Raw genomic sequence first — 23,321 nt, 5'->3', positions numbered from 1 at the left:
GGCTGAAGGACGCAGGGCACCATGCACAGCGCCTCATCCGAAAGGTCTGTGTTTTGACTTCATTCGGGTGCAGCTAAAATGGCGAGGAAGATTGGGGAGAGGAGGGCACACAGGTATCAGTTACTTCTTAGTTCATGACATGCAGCTGCTGTTACATGAGCATCTCTAAAAAGCTGAAAACCAACCTGTCCTGTGTACAGCTTTATCTGAGGTCAGGAATTTATTAAAATTCCACTGGTTATTATTGTGTATGTGTGTGATATGTGTTTGAGCAAAGGAGTGTGCATATGGTGAGAGGGGAACTTTTGGGAGACAATTCTCTGCTCCTACCATGTGTTCAGGTCAACCTGCATGGCAAATGCTTTGATGGAGCTGAGCCATCTCCCTGACTGAGATCAGCTCATTTAATGGCCATCCTCATCGCTAATGATTGCAAGAAACAACTGTTCATCTTTTGGACAAGAAAGTGTAAGTAAATTGCTCTATCTATGGCTTTCATACTGAGACTGATTTGGGGGACCTCCCCTCCTGAGGCCCTGAGCAGGTTAAGCACTGTTGGAAACTAAAGAATCACCACCGATGTTAAGGCTCCCTTGTTATAAATGCCCCCGGTGTTTAATTTTCCTGTAAAGAAGCAAGAATTTTAGAGATAGGCAACTTGACTTCCTAAATGAGCTATAAGCCTTGAACCCTAGATGCTTCAGGGAAGCAACAACTGACAAGCCATCAGCCAAACTGCTCTCAGACTAGCACTTGAGGAAGCCAAACGGCTACCTAGCTACTTGCTGTAAGTACAGCTTTGCCTCGGGAAGGCAGAGCCCCAGGCATGACTGTTCAAACAGCTTGTATTATATTTCCCTGCCTTCCTGTCTTGGTAAAATCTAGATGATTCTGCAATCATCATCCAGGTCAAAAGGAGAACATCTCCCCTAGGGCAGAGCAGGACTTCTATGACTGGCACCAGGACAATGCCCTGGTTAGTGTGCACACAGTCCTCCACTTCCACCAAGGTTTACTGTGTTGGCACAAATACTACTATTCTTCCAGGGAGCTAAGCAGGCTGATCAGTTCGCTCTGGGAGCTGCTGGGCGTGGTCTTCCTTCGCTAATGCACTGCTGTCCCAACATGAGGCCCAGTAACAGGTTTCTCCCAGGTTGCCTTTTCTGTCCTACTTGTGATCTTTGTCTTCAGTAGAGTAGGCTGGACATGGAGACAGCAGTGGTGACAGCTGAGGCAGCGGTAATGGAGACAGTGGCAGTGCCAACGCAGATGCGGTGGTAGATTGGCAGTGGCTATGAAAGGGCTGAAAAACTCCTGAACAGCCCGGTTAGAACTAGCTGACAACAACTGAAGTAGAAAGGCTTGAGAGCTGAGAGCTGAGGAAGATGGGAAGCACAGCAGGGACTACATTGATTGTGAGTTTGAGGCCACATTACAAGGCCTAGACTAGCCTGAGCTACATGGTGAGACCATGGCTCAATGCCTTAAGCCTTACAGCTGTTAAAAAGGAACTATTAATAGCTAGGAATCCCCCAAATCTTTTTAGACCTGCACCAAAGCTTAACATTGGTCATTGTAGGCTAAATGTCACAGTACCTAGGGTTCCCTGCATAAAAGCCAGGAACAAAGACTATTACCTGCTACAGCTTCCAGTCATCTCCTGCAGCTCACTGTTCCTTTAAGTTAGGAACGGTGCCAAGAAGGAACTGTACAGGTGTTTCTCTTCATCAGCCTCTATTGGGGCAAAGACAATTGACAGCTAACAATATCAGCCTTGGCCTCTGCCTCCCTTTGAACCGTCACATTGTTCCATGTTGTCTGTCTTTGGTTTGAATGGTTACGCACAGTACTGCGTTAGTGTTCACTATCGGGGGAACAAAACGACCCCTACTATTACTGGGAAGCTGGTGAGTGTGGCGGGTAACAGCACCTTTCTCTACCACCAACCCACAAAGTAGTAGGTGTTAGTCTATGCTGACTCTCAGGACACTCCACACAGTGCGGGGTTATAAATGACCACACCCACTCAGGGTTTCCTATACATTCTTGTGCAGGACGAGTACTGGAAACTAAAAGGAGGGGAAAAAAAAAAAAAAAACCAAACAGGCACAAATTCTATTTGAGAAGGCTTATTACAGTCGACATTTCGTTTTTAAGAAATAATAAATGTGTGCAACTCTTTCTTAGTCTGCTCCCTGGCACGCCTTGGCCTTGATTAGAAGCTGGTTTACAGGGTTTGCTAATGGTGCTCAGTGACAGACTGCTTGCCTCCTGTGTGTGAGGCCCAGTGTACTGTAATGTAAATGTACTGTTTTCTTACACCTTATCAGGGTAACTTGTGTGATCTGTGGAAAACTTATCCAACTTAAAGTACAAGTTTTACTACAGACATATTGAGTGATTTGGAGACAAAATAAATATATTTATCTCGTTTGTTCTGGTCTGCATGACTGGGACAGCCATGGAACCCGGTTCAGTGTTGTTAGAGTGGTCTAGAGCTCTCCCAATTGCTCTGAGAATTGGTGGTGCTGGTGGTGTGTGTGCTAGGGTACTGGGGATTGAACACAGAGCCCCTTGCATTTGGGGCTAAGTGCTGTCCCCTAGCTGAGGACTGTAAAACTTATGAGACATTATTTTTAGTATTATATTGATATTTTGGTGCTGGATTAATATTAAAACCAGAGCTTCATGCCTATGAAGCACATACACTCTACCACTGACTTATTCCTCAGGGCTATTTTCACTTCATTCATTTAAATTCATTCTTAAAAAAAAAAAGAAAAAAACCCCAAAAACCCCAAACAAGGTCTCACATTGTAACTCAGGCTAGCCTCAAACTTACAACATTCTTCTGTTAGTTTCCCAAATGCTGGGATTGCAGGCATGAGCCACCACATCTGGTTTAATATATATTGAAAAATGAAGATAAAGCCATCATATCTTTTACAAACCTCCATGGAAAGATTTTATTCATTTTTATGACTTCAGTAACTTTTATTGGTGTTATTAACTATACTAATTCTTTAACTTACTAGCCATTCTCACATATCTGACACATTCTTTCTCCTGACTAAACAGAAACTACCAGAGCTAAGTTCTTTTCAAGTTACATTACAAAGATAACATTTTTTTCGAGGGTATGGATTGCGTATGTTTGCCTGGTTCCAGCAAAGCCTTAGGCTCAGTCTCCATGCTGGTAGAGGGGGATGGAGAAAGAGAGACACAAACAGGAAGGCAGAAGAGGTGATTTGGTGGCAGGCGAGGGAAGTGAGACAACTACAAACCACACTCACAGCTACGGCTCACTGGGGAGAGATACAGGGAGCTGAACAGCCAGGCCGACATAAGACAGCCCTGGTTACTATGAGTGTAAAAGCCCCTTTGAATGGAATTCAGAAGAGGAGACAGGATAATTCCAAAGGCAATCCTACGATTCACAGGACTCTGGTAAATCACTTCTTAAGCTTGCCTGGTTTTAATTTAACCTCATAAGGCCACATCATTTCACACCACCTGTATAGTAACTGAAGGCTAGGCGTCTTTCCCAGATGAGTTGATTTCACCTGAGAAATTAAATGATATAGTTTCATTGGATTTCAGAGGTGAATTAAGATTTTTAGCAATGTCTAACTTTTTTTTTTTTTTTTTTTTTTTTTTTGTTAAATAGAGACCCTAAGGTCCAGCAAGATGGTTCAATGGGTAGAGGCACTTGGTGCCAAGCCTGATAACTAAGTTAGATCCCCAGGATCCATTCATTGGGAGGAGAAAAATCAACTGTGGAAAGTTGTCTTCTGGCCTGCCCATGCTCACCCCAACCCCCCACAAATACATGTAATTAATAAAATGATATAAAATAGAAAACTCGGGCAAAGTAAAACTGAATTCTTGAAGATCCCTCAGATAACAAGTATAAGATGACAAAGTATAAAGTTCTACATTATTTCTGTTTAAGATCTTCCCAGGATTTATAATTGGTTCTAAATTGTAACAGCCATCCACAAGGGAGAGGCAGCCAACTACAACTACTTAACACTAAAGCCTTCATAACACTTAAGCTGTGAGGCTGGAGAGATGGCTCAGTCATTAAGAGCACTCATGACTATGCAGAGAAGATCAGGGTCTCTTCTCAGTGTCCTGAAGCACAGGGCTGTCTGTAAGTCCAGCTCCAGGGGACCTGGATGCCTTCCGTCTCCTCAGACACTTGTACTCACGCATGCATACATACATATAATTAAAGATAACAAGAGTCCTTAAAAAAATTCAAAGTTGTTCTTTAAAAAATATTTCCTAAATTGCCTTCGAGGCAGGAGGATCATGAGTTTAAGGTCAACATTGGCTACAGTGAGTCTCATGCCCCAGCTTCTCAGAAAGCTGGGATTGTACAGGTGTACCACCTCCCTCAGCTCTTGGGGGGTGGGGTTGGCACACTGAGTTTGCTTCCTTATGAAGTGATTAACAACTGCACTTCACTGGGTCTAGATGCTGAGAAGGGATGGGTGTATGGGAGAAGGGATTTGTAAGGGTAGGACTGGGAAGTTAGGAAGGAGGGGGGCTGTGATCCTGATATAAAGTGAATAAAAGAATTAAAAATTTTAAAAAAGAAGTGCAGCTCATGTATTATTAGTTTGCCCCCATGTTTTTTTTTTTTAATTTTACATGTATGGGGGGGTATTTGCCTGCATGTCCCTACATCATATGCATGCAGTGCTCCTGAAGGCCAGAAGAGGCATCAGGTCCTCTGGAACTGATGGTTGTGAGTCACCATGTGGATTCTGGGAATTGAACTCAGGATCTCCAGAAGAGCAGTCATTGCTCTTAAGGGCTGAGCCATCTCTCCAGCCCTATCATGTCACTTTTAAATGTTTTTCCATAAGTAGTTAAAATATGTTAAGTATGGTTTGTATTTCAGATGGGATTGTATAAGGCTCGTATTTAAAAAAATTTGATGACAAAATCCTTTTTGTCATATTTATATTGACTAGAAGAAATACTTGGCCAAGATTTCATCTTGATTTAACAGACACTTTATACGTATCATCTCATTAAGAATTGTACATTTTAGATATGGGCGTGGTGGCTCACACTTACAGTCTTAGCACTTGATATTGATAATGTTGTCCTGAATCTGAGGTTAGTCTGGGCTGTACAGTGAGTTCCAGGCCAGCTGGGAACTAGTATGAGATCCTGTCTCAAAACTAACAAACCTGTCCACACTCACCCCACACAGCCAGAAAACAGTGCTTGGTACATCGTAGGTCCTGATAAGTATTTGTTAAGTGAATGACTCCAAGGAACTTAAGAGGATATTTTAAATTAATTGCCCTTATTCCAGGGAACTGGAGAGACTGGTGGAATCACAGATGTAGTGTTTTTTAATAGGACTATATTTCTAATTTGGGTTAACCATTTCCAACCAGATAAGTGCCTCTGGAGAGATGATGTAATCTGAATTTCTTCTTGCTGGTACTGGAGAATACACAACTCTGGGCTTTGTGCTATGGGAAGTGAAGCAAAATACCTCTCATCTTAATAATAATGTTAATGGGTTGGCCATGATGTATGCAAAGTTCTCTACACATAAGGCACTCAATAGAAAGTAGCAATTATTATTAAACCTTAAGTACTAGTAGATACATATTAACAACTGGTGACGTGTTCTTTCTACAAGGCACCGGGCCCTTGTAAAATCACTCCTTGTAAACACAGGGCCCCGTCGAGATTGAAAGATCAATGGTTTTATGAGGGAATCGAGGAGACCTTAGCAATTGGAATTCGCACCGATTGAACCAGTGGAATTTGACGAGGAAGTCCAAGGTACACAACAAGCATCATGGATCAGAAGGAACATTATTTTCAAGTCCCTTTATTGGACCACTCCCAGTCTCCCGTTGACCTGGCATCATCATTTCAGGATCCCGAAGTTCCAGGTGCTCACAGCCCGCCGTGGCACATACCTGGCTCCGCCATTCCTCCCGAACTCCTTCGTACACACTCACCCTGGCGACAAAATTATGAGAGTTTCCCCCACACAGTCACTCAGGGTTTCTATAGCAGAGTCAAGAGCAAGGGCTGCTGGGAAACTGACCTTTCACCTCTCCTCTGACTTCAGTTCACCTATTTTGTCTCTGGCAAATGAAGCGACGAAGACAGTGGGGAGGCGGGACTTGGCGTTGGTCAGCCCGTGCCGATTGGGTGGAGGCGGTGCTGGGGGCGGGCCGAGCGAGAGGCGGTGTCCCTAGCCGCGGGAGCCGCAGGGGCTGCGCTTGCGCACTGGGCGGGCCACGCGTGCGCGGTGGGCGGAGCGCGCCTCTACCTTCTTTACCAGCCCAGGCTTTCCTAACCCTGCACAGCGCCGTGTGCTATTCCTGTTTCATTGCCCTGTCGCTCAGTGTCGCTGCCGCTGCGGAGTGGGCGTTCAGTTTTCGGATCATCATGGCTGGCTACGAATACGTGAGCCCAGAACAGCTGGCGGGCTTTGACAAGTACAAGGTAGAGAAGGCGAGCGGGAGGTCGCCCCTCTCCCTCGCTCCCCAGCCGCGCCCTAGCCGGCGCGGTCCGTGTCACCTTGTGCCTGCCGCGTGGCGTGCCGGCGGGCGTTGTTGAAGGGGATCTTGGGGAGGCTGGTGGGGGAGCATGGGAGCATCCTAGGCCTGCCGCCCTGTCTCGGCACCCCGCGGGTGCCTCTTCCTTAGAGAGTGGGGTGAGGGAATTCCTTTCTCCTCTTTTCCTTATTACTTGTCATGAAACGGGTTTTCAGCCTTTCCCAGAGAGGGTGTCGTTCCTTTCTTTTGGTGTTCGTTTGAATGAACTTTCCACACGCCTATCAGTGCTTACTACTTCAGAGATCTGGATGTTTTTTAGCGGATGCTAAGGGAGGGAAGTGACCTCTCCAGGCCTTAATGCAGATGCACCCCACCCTACCCCTGGAAGAAGGTTTTCACTGAGGCTCGTAGCGCTGGCGCTGCAGGTTGAGGCGTTGTGCAGTAGAAGGAACTGTATAGTGCAGAGAGCGCGCGGGCTTTCGAGTACATAGAAACCCGATGCCAAAGTCAAGTTTCTCTTTTTGGCTTTGGACGAGTCATTGGAACCCCACTCAGTCTTAGTATTTAGTATTCCCACCAGGGAACTACTGGCCAGCCACTCATCATAACGTGAAATAATGAGATTTAGTGTCTCATCTTTGCTAAGCTTTTCCTGAGGGCAATCTGTTCCTTTATGAAATTAGTGTGCATGTCGAATAGAACGTCCAAATGATGAGGCTGGTCCTGTGGGCCAGCATGGCCGAAGCATACTGCAACACTGCACAGTAGTCAACCAGCAAACATTTGTGCAATGAATTAATATTTGGGTGGGAGGGGGAGAGGAAATCTATATTTTGTTTAACTGAAATAGAAAAAAAGAAAAAACCTGGGCGGGGGGAACCCAGGGGCTTTACAAAGTCCTAGGATATTTTTCTTTGAAGCAGTGTTGAACCCTATCATTTCTGAATTAAGGTGGTGACTTGTCTTAAAACTGTAGCTGGGAAGTTGCAGAGCTCTCTTAGTAACTTGGGTCAGAAGGCTGTTAACCCAAATACCTTCTGTGTGTGTCACATGTGCTGCACTGCATTGGCGGCCAAAATATTTTCCTCAAACCGGAGTCCTGAATTTTAGAGCAAGCTTTTATAAAATAGCAGTTTTATTCAGTGAACCTTATTTTCCTTACAGTCTTTTCCAAGCTTATATTTTCAGCTACACAGAAGTCCTATTTTATCAGACAATTCAATGTGGTTTTCAGTGGCTATCCTTTCCTTATCTGACCCAGCTCTGGCGTTTGACAACAACAGGTTTCCTATCATCAGGGAAAACAAAGGTTAATTTAGCAAGCACCCCAGTGTTCACTAAAATAGTTTGTTGATGTTATTCTAGTTACAATGAGGCTTTTTTGGAAGAGGGATCCAAAATCAAATACAAATGTATAACCGTAACATTCTAGAGAAGGCTCTTTGCTGGGTGCCATACCACATTCCTATTAAAGGAATGAATCAGAGGCATCCAAAGGGAAAAATCTGTGTGGTCAGTTTTGTTGCCACATGAATTGCACACAGAGATCCTTTCTTTCTCATCGCCTTCTCATTGTGTGGTCTTCAGAGATACATGCTTTATAATGAATTAATACACCACCCCCCAACTCCCAGCCTGCAATCAAAATACTTAAAGAGGTCTTTATGCTCGGGTGTGACCTTTTATAACAGAGCAAAAAGATATAGAGGGAAAAAAAGACACTCATACAGCAGCTGGTAGAAAAAAAGTTACTTTTGAACCAGTTTCATTTCTTTATCTTCCCTAGAGGTACATTTGAGAGCTGCATGTGGAAACCTGGCACTTTTGTAGAGTAGCTGCTGAGAGGGGTGTATGCAGAGAGGTAATTAGGTTTCTGTAGTAAAAAAGGGTGAGTTCCAGTACAGAAGAAAGCCTGGGGTGGATTCAGTTTTATATACTCTCTTAATACTTATATCTTCTGGTAAAGTGAATGGCAACAGTCCTGTTCACTAGTCAGTTTAATAATTCCTCGTGTGTTAGGGCAGGGGCCCCAGGAGGGCAGGGCTGATAGCTGTCTTGTTCAGCATGACCTGTGTCTCCACAGCACCCTGAGCTGAAGAGCTGCCCAGAAAATAAGAAAGGAATGAAAATGGAAAGGAATAGAAGACATTTTAAGTCAAACAAAAGGACAAAAGGAGCTCCATGGGGGGTGGGTCTGGAAGGCTTCTTTTTTATTTTCACTTTGAATATGACTAATTTAGAAGTACAGTGTTCTGCTCCCTTGCTTAATAGGGAGCTCAGACACTTGTGTTGAAGTATTTCACCTTCATGAGGTTTATCGCTCCTCTCCTCAGGTTTTCCATTTTCCTCCTGTTCATAATGGACACATACTTACTGCTGAAGGACTCCACGCTTTAATGGGTTAAACTGTTGTGGTGTGCTTAGACTGAGGGAAGCCATAGTTTTAATTTACAGTGTTGCAGCTGGTGTCACATTGTATCCTTTTGCTTTAGAGGGGAAAGAGTTAAGTACTTTGTTTAATTTCAAGAGTAGAATTTCAGGAACTGGTTTCTGCTGTTGGGTAGTTAATGAATGTGGCTGATGACAACAACCTGATACAGGGATTCTATTGTGAACTTATTACTGGTACAGTTGAGCTTTAAAGGGGAGATTGCATTTGCATCTTGATAGCAATGCCAGAGAACCAGAATCCAAACTAGCCTTAGGTCTCACTGGGTCATTCTGTGTAATTTTATTTATTTAGCTAGCGTTTATGGAAGATCTGTTTATCAGGTGTGGCACTGGGGTTGCAAAATTAGGCTAAGGTGAAATTCCTGACTTCAAAGAGCCTAGTTTGGTGGCAGATAGGAATGAGTAAACAAACCTTTATAACTAGTGAGTATGGATTGAAGTTCTAGGTTCTATGGAAAAGGCCAGGAAGCAGCACACACCGATGGGGTAAGAGCTGGAGAAAGATGCAGATGGACCTGAGAGGGTTTCTGAGAACCACTAAATAAGGTGTTTGAGTGTCATGTTGTCGTGGCAGGAAAGACTGGAGAGGAAGACAGGCTCCTAACTGTGGCAGTAATTTTGTTCTGTGGCCCACATTTATTGGCGTCAGAATCATTTGGGGGGTGGTTACTCCTCACCTAGTGATTCTGATGTCAATCAACTAACCAACCAATCAACCTAGGAAATATTGCAGACCCGAATATTATGGCAGTGAGGATAGAAAAGAGGGAATAGAGATTTTATGTGTCTGTCTGTGTGTATCTATGTCTGTCCTACTGTGTCTGAAGCTCATGATCCCCAAGGGAGTAGAGATCCTCTTTCCTTCTCTCCCTCCTTTTTTCCTCTCTGACAGTCTTGATCTGTAGCCCAGCTAATCTCCAACTTCTGGTCTTTCTGCCTCAGTCTGCCTTATTCTAGGATTATAGGTATGAGTCACCACACCCAGCAAGGGAAAACTCATACTGAATTTATCCATCAGATAATTTGAATTTGACCCTTACTTTGTTTAAAATTAATTTTTCCCATAAAAGTCCATATTTCTGGATGCTTTTTCAAAAAATTGGGCAACACTGTCCTTGAACTTTTTCTTATAGTTCAGGGTTAGTAGTGCTTAAAACTTCTTTGTAAAAGGTTTATGGCTGGTGTGATTTCACACATCTCTAATCCAGCACCAGAGAGACAAAGGCAGGTGGGTTTCTGTAATTTCAAAGACTGGGAAGCTTCCTGAGCCTGAGTAGAAATAGTATGAGAAATTATTGACTTTCGATTTCCATTTATTGGGGTTATAGACTCGCTGCAGTATAATCTTACATGTAAATATGGGGACACCTAGCTGTCAGCTGTTACTCAAGAATAATTCATCATCAGTGGTACTCTGTTGCCTTGATGAGATTATACCTAGTGAGTACATTGATAAGCCTTGGAAATACTTTAGGGGTTTTAGATAAAGATGTATAGAGGCATGCATGTGGCTGCAGCACACTCATGAGGCTGAGGCTGGGATTTAAAGCCACCAGGGCAACATAGCAAGACTGTGTCTCTAGTTCACCCATTGCCTTTTCCCTTCCTTCCTCTTTCCCTCCTTTCTTCTTTCCCTTTGAAATGTCTTTTGGATTATATCCTGAAGTTAGAGAAAGGAATCCTTCTGAAGAATGAAAAGGATGGGGAAATTCTGTCTGGTATAGGGGAGAGAGATTCAGTAGGAGAGAAAGAAAGTTGCTTGTATTCAGGTGCTGTATGGAGGAAACACCCAAAGCTCTACCACAACACAGTGGGATGAGATTTGACACCAGGCAGTTGGATTTGGCATGTCATTTTGCTACAGATACAAGCAAGCCTATGATAAAGTTTAATTTGTAACAGGCACAGCAAGCAATTGATGACAGTAATAGTATATTCTAATAAAGTTCCATTAATTTGGTCTCTCTTGATCTTTGTCAAAATACTCACTGTGCCTTCTAGGGACCACGTGACTTACAGTGGCTAGTGGTGAGATGACTGAGGTGAGTAACCTAGGCACTGGGGAGTGAGATCTGAATGGAAACAGTGTGATTTCTTGGTCACTGCTGAATGACTAATGAGTGGTAGTCCGTATAATGCGGATGTGCTGGATAATTGGACAGTCACATCTCTACCTCACTGGCAGGAACAGGACTTCGCTGATACTCTGACCAGCATTAAATTTTAAAACTAGGAATTGTTTATTTCTTGAGTTTTCTATTCAATATTTCCTCCAGTTAGTTGACTGAAGACACAGAAAGTAAAACTGGATAAAAGGGACAGTTCATTCACAGCCCTGAGAATGAAAATGTTTTTATGAACAGTTTGGGGAATGATATTTAAGTAAAAAGTATATACATCCTGTTGTGTGTGATCATTATCAGGAAGTCTCTAGCTTTTCTCATCTGTGAGTTTGATAGGTCTTACATCACAGGATTATTTTCAAAGAACTAGAGTCATCTAGGAAGAGGTAGCCTCAATTGGGAAAATATTTCATCCAATTGGCCTGTAGGCAAAGATCTCTAGGGCATTTCTTGGTTAATGATAGATGTGGAAGGGCACAGCCCATTTCCCAAGTGCTGGGATTATGGGCATGACTCAAAGCATTCCTTGGTTCTACAGTCTTTCTCAAGTTTCTTCCTGGTTTTATAGACATAATACAACAGGCAGAATTAAATAGTTTTTCTCAAATATGATTCCAGTGTAAGAATCTTCCTGGGGCCCTATGTATATATCAAATGCTCGCTATCCAGATTCTTCAACAAGTAATTCTGTTCCCTTACTGAGGTGGACTCTGTCATCATGGCAGTGCGACTCGCCTGGCTGTGGTTTTCCAGTCTGCTCTGACTTGTTAGCAGATATAAAATGACTGTACTCACTGAAATGAGATCTTTGAGTCATGTCTGTGGGTGTGGTTCTTAAAGCCTCAGTCATAAAGAGCATGTAAGAAACTTTGTTTCTCTTTGGTGTTAATAACTTTCTCCTCTGAAAATGCCTTTGAAGTTTAGAGTGAATGTTTTCCCATCTTAGTTGTGGCACAATGTTTGTTTTCTTGCGTTTGTAGCTTTCTAATGGATATTTAATGATTTATTTTTAGAAACCTTATACTTTCCCTTTTGCTTAAAATGTAATGTTTGGAGTTACCCCTAGGAAGTGTCTGTGTTGGCCACTAAATTCCTGATAGTGGCTTATCATTCAGGAAAACCTTCAGAAGGGTTTGCTAATAGGCAGATTCTGGCCAAAAGTGCTGGTGCACACTTATAGTCCCTGGTCCCACTCCCAAGACCCTGATGCTGTGAATCTGATTGGGGCTAATAATTTGTGTCCAGTTTGAGACCCACACTTTTAGAACTGCCCTGCGTCAAAGAAATAATTATATTACAAGAATCGATATGAAAAGAGAAGTTATCTTACTCTAATATGCGTACATTAGCTTTCAAATATCAAATAGCTGTCATTTTTTTCTTTCTTTTTTTTCTTTGTGGTGCTGAAGGTCGAATCCAGAGACTAGGCAAATGCTCTGCTGCTGAGATATATCCCTAGCTCTGTTTTTTGTTTGTTTGTTTTAAGGTTGCTCAGGCTGGCCTCGTACTAGAGATCTTTCTGCTTCTGCCTCCCAAGTACTGAGAATGTGTCACCAAGCTTCAGCATATCTGTTCTCAAGCTGGGAAGATAGTTGAGGAAATTCATGAAGATATAAGTTTAGAATCCCAGAACTTAAATAAGGAAGGTAGGCATGGCCGTAAATGATTGTAACCCTGGTATTGAGGAGGCAGAGATAGATGGGTCCCTGGGGCTCACTAGCCATCCATCTTAGCCTAGTCTGTGAGCCAGGTTCCTGTAGAGACTATCTCAGAACAACAAAGGTGGATGATGGCTCCAGAGGCATAGCACCAGAAGCTGACCTCTGACCTCTGGTCTTCCCACTTGTGCTCCATGATACATCTTAGAAAAAAATAGTGACGTCCTTCATCCTTACTGTGTCCTATTGGTTAGAAGCAGCCCCAAGCTCTACCCTCAGGGAAGCAGAATGAGCCATCAAGGAGATATAAGGGTGAAACACACTGGGAGTCACCCTGAAATGCATGTTCTGCACATGGGGTGAGAAAAATCTGCATCTGGAGAGCTTGCAGTTTTACTGCACTGAATCTAGGGCAGTGGTTCCCAACTTCCCTGATGCTGTAACCCTTGAATATAGTTTGTCACATCGTGGCGACTCCAACTGTAAAGTTAAATTATTTTCACTGCTACTTCATAACTATAATTTTGCTACTGTTGTGAATTGTAATGCAAATGTCTGATATTCGGATATCTGATATGCAGCCGCTGCCAAAGAGGGTCATTCACTCCCAAAGGGGTTGCAGCTCATAGGTTGAAAACTGCTGAGCTAGGAGTTAAGGGTCATGTCAAGACAGTGTAGTCTGGTTTAAAGCAAAGTGATCAGTTTTACTATAGTGTCTTATTGGACTCATGATTTATAACTTGGACCTTTCCATTTGTTTGCTGTGCTAATTGGAATTTTATAGCTTCCTTATCTGTACGATCAGGACACATCATCCTTAGTTTCTTGTCCTGTTGCTAGGATAAAATACTCTTGAGAGAAGCAACTTAAAGGAGAAAGAATATATTTTCCTCTAACTGTTTTATGGCAGGGCACTCAAGGCAGCAGGGTTTGAAGCGGTTGCTCACCTCAGATCTATACCCAGGAAAAGGAGGGAGGTTTAAGTGCTCTTCCGGTTGGGGCTGGCTTTCTCCACTTGGGAATCGTCCACAGTTAAGATGGCTTTCCCACCTTAGGTTACACCATCCCCCACATGTTCAGAGAGAGGCCCAGGTGAGTCTAGATTTCTGTCAGATGGCAATTAACGTTACTACTTTATAGTATTCGCTGGCAGGCTAATCTGTTGATCTTCCACTGAATACACAGAACACTTGACATATTTACTTGTTCCTGTGTGCAGAGTCTACATGTGTTTATTGGTGGCCTACTGTGTGCTGGAAGTATATAGGATTGAATTTGGGAATTTCTGTGCTGTCAGCCTTTTTTACTCTTCAGGCACTGAGTCCCACATTTGTATATGAAAGGCAGCTCTTTGAATTTTTTTAAGAGTAGTTTTTAACAATATATGTTGTGCTTAAGTGATAGAAATAATAATTTAAATTTATACAGAAATCTAATATGAACTACCTTGCTTTTTTCCCCTTGGGCATGGTGGGCACACCTTTAATCCCAGCACTCAGGAGGCAGAGGCAGATGCATCTCTGTGAATTGAGGCCAGCTTGGTCTGCAGAGAGTTCCAGGGCAGCCAGAGTGATTACACAGAGAAAACCTGTCTTGACACCCCCCCCCCCAAAAAAAAAAGCAGCACAGGCAAGTTTGAATTCAGGGATCCTGGAAATTATTTTGAGTTTGATTACATCTGAAATGGTAACTAGTAAATGCAGTTCATGAGCCACCACTAATTTATATGTAAGTCACATTTTATGGATTCCACAGTTAGCGAGTACATAGTTTGTTTTGTTTTTAAGGAAGGGTCTCTCAGTGTGTAGCCCAGACTGGTCTGGCCTTGTGCTTCTTCTGCCTTGGCCTCCCGAGCACTGGCATTACAGGTGTGACTTACTATACCCAGTCTTAAATGTGCTTTACAATATGACATTTATATATCAGCTAGGTAAGCATGGGTCTTTTGTTAAATGTAATTCATAGTGAGATAATGCACTAGAAGAGGTCAGGGAACATCTGTTTCCCCCCACACCCTCTCCTTCTCTCCCTCTCCCCCTCTCCTACCATGGGGGTTCCAGGGATCAAACCTGTTGGTGGCAATTGCCTAACCCTGCTGAGCCATCTCTCAGGGCCTCTTTTTCCCTCCTAGGTGTGGACACAGATCTTAAGTGTGTAAGTTCCTGAGTCTTAAACAGTGATCCAGAATTATCTCCAGTATTTAGTTCCTCTCATCAAACTACTATTATAACTTCTTTAGAGAAATATTTTTAGTTATTTGTCTATGCCCGTGCCTGTATGTGAATGAGCAAGTACTCACAGAGAGCACAGGCATTGGATCCTCTGGAACTTGAGTTGTAGGTGTCGTGAGTCACTTGATGAGGGTGTTGGGACCCAATCTCTTGTCCTCTGCAGAGCAGTGTGTGATTTTAACCATGGAGCCATCTCCAGTCCATGGCTTATTTTTTGAGCTTCATCTACATGGTGGGCCCTTTAGAAACATACACTCTTTCAGGCCTGGCTTCTTTTTCTTGATCCTTTTTCCCATACACTGTGACCTTCTAGGACACAAGCTGACCGCTATGTCTAGGTAGTGGGGTATAGTCACATAGTCCTTGGTTTCCTAGAGGTGTCATAAGAATTGCAGTTCAGTAGGTGGCCTTAAAACAAAGAAATTTATTTTCTCATGGTTAGAAAGTTTAGAATACCAAGGTCCTGGCAGGGCTATACTGTCTCTAAAAATCACTAGGGGGAAGTCCCTGTGCCTCAGTGTCTGGTGACTGTGGCAGCATATCCAGGCTTGGCTTTTCTTTCCATGGTGTTAATTTCTTTTTTTCTTTTTCTTTTTTTTTCATAGTGTTCATTTCTGTCTTCTTGGCCTGTCCACTTCCTCCACGGCACGATTAATGTTGTTTTTGGTTTCTTTTATCTTGCCTCATGATATGCATGACTTGTGTTCTTCCCTTTGACCCATCTCATGTTAGACTGTAGACCAGATAAGCTCAGAAAACTGAGTTTACTACTCTTCTGCCAGAGAGCACAGGTGTTCATAAACATCGTAACTATAGATGAGGGGAGAGAGAGTGAATTCGGCTTTGTTTCCTGACTCAGATTGAAATTTTTAAAAAAGCCTTTGATTTGGGCTATTTGGCAAAACATTCCTTCAGGTAATTGTGGATTTCACTCTCACTATGCAAATCTCTTACTGTGAAATAGGTATAGTAGCTTTAGATGACATTACAGAATTCCATATTCAAACACAAATGATGAGCTATAGTAATTAATGCAGAGCCATCCCAAGGGAGTGGGCTGCACGTTTACCTCAGCTGGCATTCTGAGACCTAAGGAATGGTGTTGTTAACATGGCTAGATTTACATGCTCAGGGTTTTGAAGGCACATGTATTTTCTTGGGCAGTTGAATCTAGATTAAAGAAAATCCAACCTGGAAAGTGTGGAAAATGAATTGACTTTATTTAGTAAGATGAAGTGTTTAAAGGGCCAGTATAGCCATATGCTTAGCTTCCAACAGCTACCCTCATGTTATAGAGCAGGGTGGCCCAGTGGCCCACATGGGACAGTCCTGAGGGGCCAGGTGACTGTGAAAGTATCTGAAGCCTGTGGTGTGAGTTTGTTGAGGAGCCCGCCATGTTGATAACTGGATGCTTCAGGTCATGCTTCCTTCCCAGTCGGCACTGCTTCAGTTGCCTTTTGCCCTCACTGAAGCTCTGTGTTGCAGTAACAGCAAACTGGGCTGTCTGTCGTGGCCTTCCGCAGTCGCCAAGGTCCTCTTTGGTGAGTGAGATTCTATTAGAACATAGCCTTGCTTACTTGTTCGTGTGCTTAAGTGACTGCTTCTCTTTAAATAGCAGTGTGATTTTATTGCAGAGACCATTTTTAAAGCCTAAGTGTTTATTATCTGACCCTTAACTAGAGCCCCCCCAACCCTTGGTCTAGTGAGTTACACTCAGTGTTTGGAGAGGAGTCACAAAAGGTGTGTGTGGGACACAAAGGGACAGGTTGCTGTGACAGGGAGCATTATTATTGCCTGCTTTTTAGGCCCCTTTGTAGATAAAATGAAGCACAGGGTTGAGAGGCTGGGGTTGAAGAGGACTTATTTGTGTTGGGAGAGCTGGTTAGCCTCAGACCATTTTCTTTCTGGAAGTGGTGAGGTTTGCTTTGCTCTTGGTAACCGGAAGCACCAAAGAGCCATACAACCAAGACTACAGTAACTGTGGTCGGACGTGATGAGTGTGTGGGTGAGGCCACCTCTGGACTGTGTGCTTGGAAAGTGCCTCTCGCCCTGAGGCTGTGCTCTTGAGTACTTTTTCAGGCTTATCAGACTGCAGAGTCAAAGCCAGCTAGATGTTCCCTAGGATAGTCACCAGGTCACATTCTCTGGGTGTGTACCAAAACATCCAAGTGCAAAGTCAAAGTGTACTTAACAAACGAGAGCAAACACCCATGTCCAGTTTAGCACCTTTAATAGTTTATGTTGATTTCCCTCCATGATGAGGTTTTGCCATTCTTCCTTGTGACTCACAGGACTGTAAGATTTTGTTTAAATGATGTGTGACTTTAAGAAGCTCTGTGTAAGTCGAGAACACTGAGTATTATGTAGGGTTACTGTTTGCTGCCTTGGAGGAACCTAACACTGATCTTCTTGTATAATTTACTTAAACTCATTGACAACCATTCAGTCAAATTAGAATCATTGGGTAAAATGTCTCTTTCTGTGTTTATAGTCTGGGCTTCTGGAGTGGAGGTAGACTTTGTTTTGTTTCTAGTTGGAAATGACGAAGATTAATGAGCAAGGCTTTTTGAGCAGAGGTTTTGGACATTGTGCCCATTAGATGCTCATGCTGCAGCTCACCCCGTTTCCTCTTCCCTGCAGAGGGTGAGCTGGAAATGGTGCTCTTCTGGTTTTTCAGGTCCCCTGCCTCCAGCACATGGTGTGGGTACAGACTTAAGTGAGGCCAGCACACTCCCTTTGAGTCATCTGTGTAGAGTTGCTTGTGCTTAGAGGAGGCCCAGGGGAGCTGTCAGGGCAGGGCCCTTCTGTGACACTTTGTGTGGGGATGTCTGCTGTGCACTGTGCAGGTGAAAGAGAAAGCCTCGTCACTTTCAACTTGCTGAAAGTTCCAGTAAGACAACCTAGGTAGGCCTAAGTCGGCCTGCTGGGTCTGGTGCTAGTCTTGAAGGGTAGTTCTGGCCGTACAAGCAAAGCGCATCTCCATCATCATTGTCTTGCCTGTGTCAGTTTTTTGTCCTGGGTAGTTTTTCCATTTTAGTTGTAATTATTAGAGAAGTGAAAGGAAACCACACGGAATCTATTGTGGACATTTGAGTTACCTAATGTATGCTTGTCAAATCCTTGTGGTAGCCTCTGAGACCAGGCCTGTCACATGCCATCACGGGTGAATAAGGCAGGAAGGTCACTCAGAGCTGTCTAGAACAACTAGACCACTGTAGGCTATGGGGGTGTAGGAAAGCCATGAGGTAGTGGTGTACTCCTTTAATCCCAGCACTTGGGAGGCAGAGGCAGGTGGATCTCTGAGTATGATGTCTACCGAGTGAGTTCTAGAACACCCAGGACTACATAGAGAAACCCTGTCTCAAAAAGCAAAAAACAGGGATGTAGGAGATTGAAAAGGTGCCCGGTCTTTGTTTAATTAACCTGAACAGTATGCACATTACCTCTCCTGTATAATAACTATAATGACTGGAATGTGAAGATTCTTTTTCTTTTTTCATAAAAGTTCCCTCTAGTGCCTACCCCTGATGTCAGCGCTCTACCATGGTCCATGGTGTAATGCCTTTACTGAAACATTGTAACATTATAAAATTTATTGAGGAGAGCGATGAGCCAAACAGTGATCCTGGCGATTCTGACTCTGCATGACTGAAACGACCACTTTAGGATTAACTCCATGCTTTGGTGTGATCTCACTATTTGCCCTGTGGCTCTTTCCTCTGGCCATAAAATAATGTCTGACTGTTCAGCAGTCTTGTCCCGTGTATGTTTCAGTTTAGCCTTGTTATCCAGAAGAGCATAGTATATAAATGGATGTGCTCTCCAGGGTTATTTTACATTTGCTTTTGTTAAGAAATGCTATTATATCTGTTAGTAATTAATGGTTAACTTTGAAATGTTTTGTTTCTTAACAGTACAGCGCTTTGGATACCAACCCACTCTCTCTGTATATCATGCATCCATTTTGGAACACTATAGTGAAGGTAAGATTACTAATGGCATGCATTTTTGTTTAAACGGGTTTTTAGTATTTTAACCCATCTTACAGGGTCTTATTGCTGCCACTCAGTTTATTTTTTGCTATTCTAGTTATTGAACCTGGGGCCTCAAGCATGCTGCCAGGTGATCCACACAGAACTGTATCCTCAGCCTTCTCCTGCTTTGTGGAGAGATTGGTTTTAGACTTATTTATTACCTTATGCGTATGTGTTTAACCTGCATGTGTGTCTTTACCGTGTGTGCGCTTAATGCCCTTGGAGGCCAGCAGAGGGCATTAAATGAGCTGGAACTGGGGTTGGAGATGGTTGTGAGCTACATACTCTATGTGGTGCTGGGAACTGGACTTGGGTCCTTTGGAAGAACAAGTTCTCTTCACTACTGAGGCAACTCTCTAGCCCCCTTTTACTTTTTAAAACAGGGACTCACTGGAGTGCTTTCAACTTGGAGTCCTCCTGCCTCATAGATTGCAGGCTTGTGCTTGCAGGCCAACAGTGCTTTTAATAAGCTACATTAGAGGTGCCAGGCCCCCACCCCCCATCCCCAGTCCCCAGTCAAGTCTCTTTTTTTGGTGTATCTTCCTCTTGAAATATAAATGTACACACTGTAATGGATCATTGTTATGAAAAGGCTTTTTGAAACCTTCCAAAATTAACTGAACAGTATCATTATAAAGGTTTGTATATTAAAGAATCATTTAAAGACAGGAGACAGGAAGAAGAAAGATACTCGTCTAACAACTGGAGTTACTATTTACATTTTAATATACATAACTCCTGCATATAATCTTTAATACTGATAGCTTCTTATGACCTAAATTTGTGTGTTGTGATGTTAATTGAACAGAGCTTTCTTTAATTTACAACTATTTTGGAAAAAAAAACAGGTATTTCCTACTTGGCTGGCTCCCAATCTTATAACCTTTTCTGGCTTTATGCTGCTTGTGTTCAATTTTCTACTCCTGACATACTTCGACCCTGACTTCTATGCTTCAGGTAAGAACTGTATTATCTTAATACAAAATTTAAAGCATTTTGAGTAGCAAAAGTAAGGTGTGCTTAGTTAATTTCTGTCTCTAATATGTTTATTTTTCTGAAATTTTTGAATGTTAAAATGCTATATAAGATGTTACAATTGTATATAAAAGTTGTGCTTTTATAATGTTACATATGTTTCCATTAAGTTTTGCATTTACACTTGTGAGGCAGGAGAGGCAGGATTTCAGGGCCAGACTTAGCATATAGTAGAAGTTCACAAGCAGAGGGGCAGGGGAGATTGATTGATTGATTTTTTTTTTTTTATTTATGTGTAGACAGAAATTTAGGATTTAAACTTATCTAAAAGTTAGTACTAAGTAGGGCCCACCATGCCTATAAATGCCAGGAATGAACATCTCCCATCTCCAGTCATAGAAAAAGTTGCCTCTATTCTAAAGAGAATGCAGTCTCTCCTTTCTTCTTTTCATTTCTTTCCTTTAGGTGACTCCTGTTTTCCTCTAAAATGGTTCTTAGTTGGACCTTGTTTGCTTTTTATAGGATTTTACAAGTTAGGCATGCACTGTACTAGAAACTCAGCCCGTTCTTTACTTTTTATTTTGAGGTGGGCTTTTTTACTAAGTTGCCCAGGTTGGCTTCAAATGTAGAATCCTTCGAATATTGGAACTACAGGCCTGAGTACTAAGTCATACATTTGACTACTTCTAAAATATTTTTGATATCTGTCTAGAGTATGGCTTAATTAAAACTGAGTTGGGACCCCATATGGTGTCACATTCCTGAATGTAGGGGAGTCAAAGACAATTTGGTAGCAGTAAAATATCTGTGAGCACTCAACCACTAAAAATAAATTCAAAATCAGACAGGTAGTGATGGAGTCTGAGGTATCTGCGGCTGTACTCACCGGTGCTGTGCCCTAGCGTCACTCTATCTAGCTTTGCTTAAGAGCACTGCCCCAAACACTCAGCTGTTTCCAGACTGCTTTATGTTATAAACTGTGATCATTTTATTGAATGTATGAAATGTTCTGCTTTTAAATGTAATGGCTTTTTAAATGAAAAACAGAGATGTAGCATTTTTTATGTATCCTCATCATGTAAGTATTAAATTGGAATGTCTTTGTTGTATTGGGTCAGCATTTTTTATCTAAAATTGATGTTTAGGACTGGCCATGGTGGTCTGAACCTTTAATCCTAATGCTTTTGAGGCAGAGGCAGGTAGACCAGCCAGAACTACACAGTGAGATCCTCCTTTTCTTAAAAGATGTTAGGGGCTGGGGATATCGTGTTGGTAGAGGCACGCCTAGTGTGCACAAAGCCCTAGTTCAGTCCCCAGCACGGCATAGCATAAGGTGAAAGCAGGAGGGTCAGGAGTTCACAGTCAGCCTGTGTAACGTACTGAGTCTAAGGCCAGTGTGGACCACATGAGACCCTTCATCACGAAAAGAAAAAATAAAACACTGAGCCTTTCTAAGCTGGAGAGATGGCTCAGTGGTCAGGAATATTGCTCCTATTGAGGACTTGGAGTTTTGATTTCAGCACCCAAGTTGGGCAGTCTCAGTGATCTGTATATCCAGCTGTAGGGAAATCAGACTCCTCTGGTCTTCATGTTCTCTCTCTCTCTCTCTCTCTCTCTCTCTCTCTCTCTCTCTCTCTCTCTCTCTCTCTCTCTCTCTTCTCTCTCTCATGCATGCGTGTGCACGTGTTTTAATAAACTAAATCTTTAAAAGTTGCTGTTAGAATTGCTGGAGTCTCATTTGAAAAAAAAAAAGAAAGAAAGAAAAATGAATTTTGCCTTGGGATTAGGGCAGAGTTCCCACAGTTTCTGAAACGGGCCTAACAGATTTCTAGTATTTTGTGTTACAAATTTATGTGAAATAATGTTCCTGTCATCGACACTTACAAAATTAAAGTTCAGATCAACCGTGAAAAATGTTGAAGATGCTCTAAATAATATCAAATACTTGGCCATTTTCAATTCTTTATGTGAAAATAAACAAGCATATCTATCTCATTAGTGAGCAAATTATTTTTTATTTTATATGCATTGGTGTTTTGCTTGTATGTATATCTGTATGTGGGTGTTGGATGCCCTGAAATAAGAGTTACAGTTTTGAGCTGCCATGTGGGTACTATTTTTGAATCCAGGTCCTTTGGAAGAGCAGCCAATGATCTTAAGTCACAGACATTTCTCCAGCTCTACTTTAGTCTTTAATAAATATATTAAATTTGTTTTTAAAAATTCCCTTATGATTTGTTAGTAAATCTTTGGTTTGCATACTTATTTTATATACATCTATATGCCTGAGTTTGCAGATATGTTTTTTGCTTTTTTATTTTTTAACCTTATGAGCTTTAAAAACAACTTCTAAATAAGTAAAAAAAATCACACCTAAATCAAACAGACCCAAGTGTACACAACTTAAAGAGCAGGCATTTACAGTGGACGCTGTGGAGTGTCATAGTCAGTGTCAGATGTGTGTGTTCCCACCTACCACCCAACCAAGGCATGTTACAGCCTTTCTCATTACTCATCTCATGGCCTAACATTTATTTAGCCCTTTCCCTTTATAAATATTGTACTCACTGTACATTTGTTTAATATATGAGAGAACACTTGTGTTTTTTTTTCTTTCTGAGAATGACAAATTATATATAAAAATCTATGCAATATACATGCATCACATTTTCATTAATTATTTTGTAACTAAGGATATATTTTCTCTGCTTGTGCCTAAGATTATTTAAGATGAGATCTTGCCATGTAGCTCAGGCTGGCCTGGACCTCTGTGTAGTATATCCTCTAACTCAGCACCCTCATCAGCCTCCCAGCGTATCACCACATCTGAGAATTCATTTTTAAGTCTCTCATACATTGTTTTTTTATTTTGATTCCATAAGTACATTTTTGTTTTGTTTTGTTTGAGACAGGATCTTTCTAGCTTTGGATGTCCTAGAACTGCCCTGAACTCAGAGAGAACCACCTGCCCCTGCTTCTGGAGTGTTGGGATTAAAAGTGTGCACCACCACACCCAGACCTTTAAATAGGTTTGAAGATGAACACTCAGTCTTGCACTGTAATAAAAATACAACATGGATACTGTCTTAATTAGTGTTTTATTGCTGTGAAGGGACATCATGACCAAGACAACTCTCTGAAAGGCAAACATTTAGTTGGGGCTGGCTTACAGTTTCAGAGATTGAGTCTGCTATCATTATGGTGGAAAGCATGGTATCTTGCAGGCAGCCATGGTGCTGCAGGACCAGGAGGAGGGTCTGGATCTCACTGGCCGGATCTGATGATGAGATGAGACCTCCAGGCCACA

The 23,321-nt window shown here is 42.4% G+C and overlaps 1 protein-coding gene across 1 annotated transcript in view; it reads left to right on the top strand.

Moving 5' to 3' along the window:
• Window positions 1-6,355: 6,355 nt before the first annotated feature.
• The window catches only part of SELENOI (selenoprotein I), a 32,403-nt gene continuing 15,437 nt past the window's right edge, over window positions 6,356-23,321 (top strand). Inside the window, exons 1-3 of the mRNA XM_080917152.1 lie at window positions 6,356-6,489; window positions 18,920-18,988; window positions 19,888-19,996. Of these exons, the coding sequence (XP_080773278.1) occupies window positions 6,433-6,489; window positions 18,920-18,988; window positions 19,888-19,996 (235 nt within the window). The 5' untranslated portion in view covers window positions 6,356-6,432. The remainder of the gene's footprint in view (window positions 6,490-18,919; window positions 18,989-19,887; window positions 19,997-23,321) is intronic.

This window comes from Micromys minutus, assembly GCF_963924665.1.
Source record: "Micromys minutus genome assembly, chromosome: 1".
NCBI lineage: Eukaryota > Metazoa > Chordata > Mammalia > Rodentia > Muridae > Micromys > Micromys minutus.
Note: the sequence above shows the minus strand (reverse complement) of the source record. Positions and strands in the feature narration are given on the sequence as shown.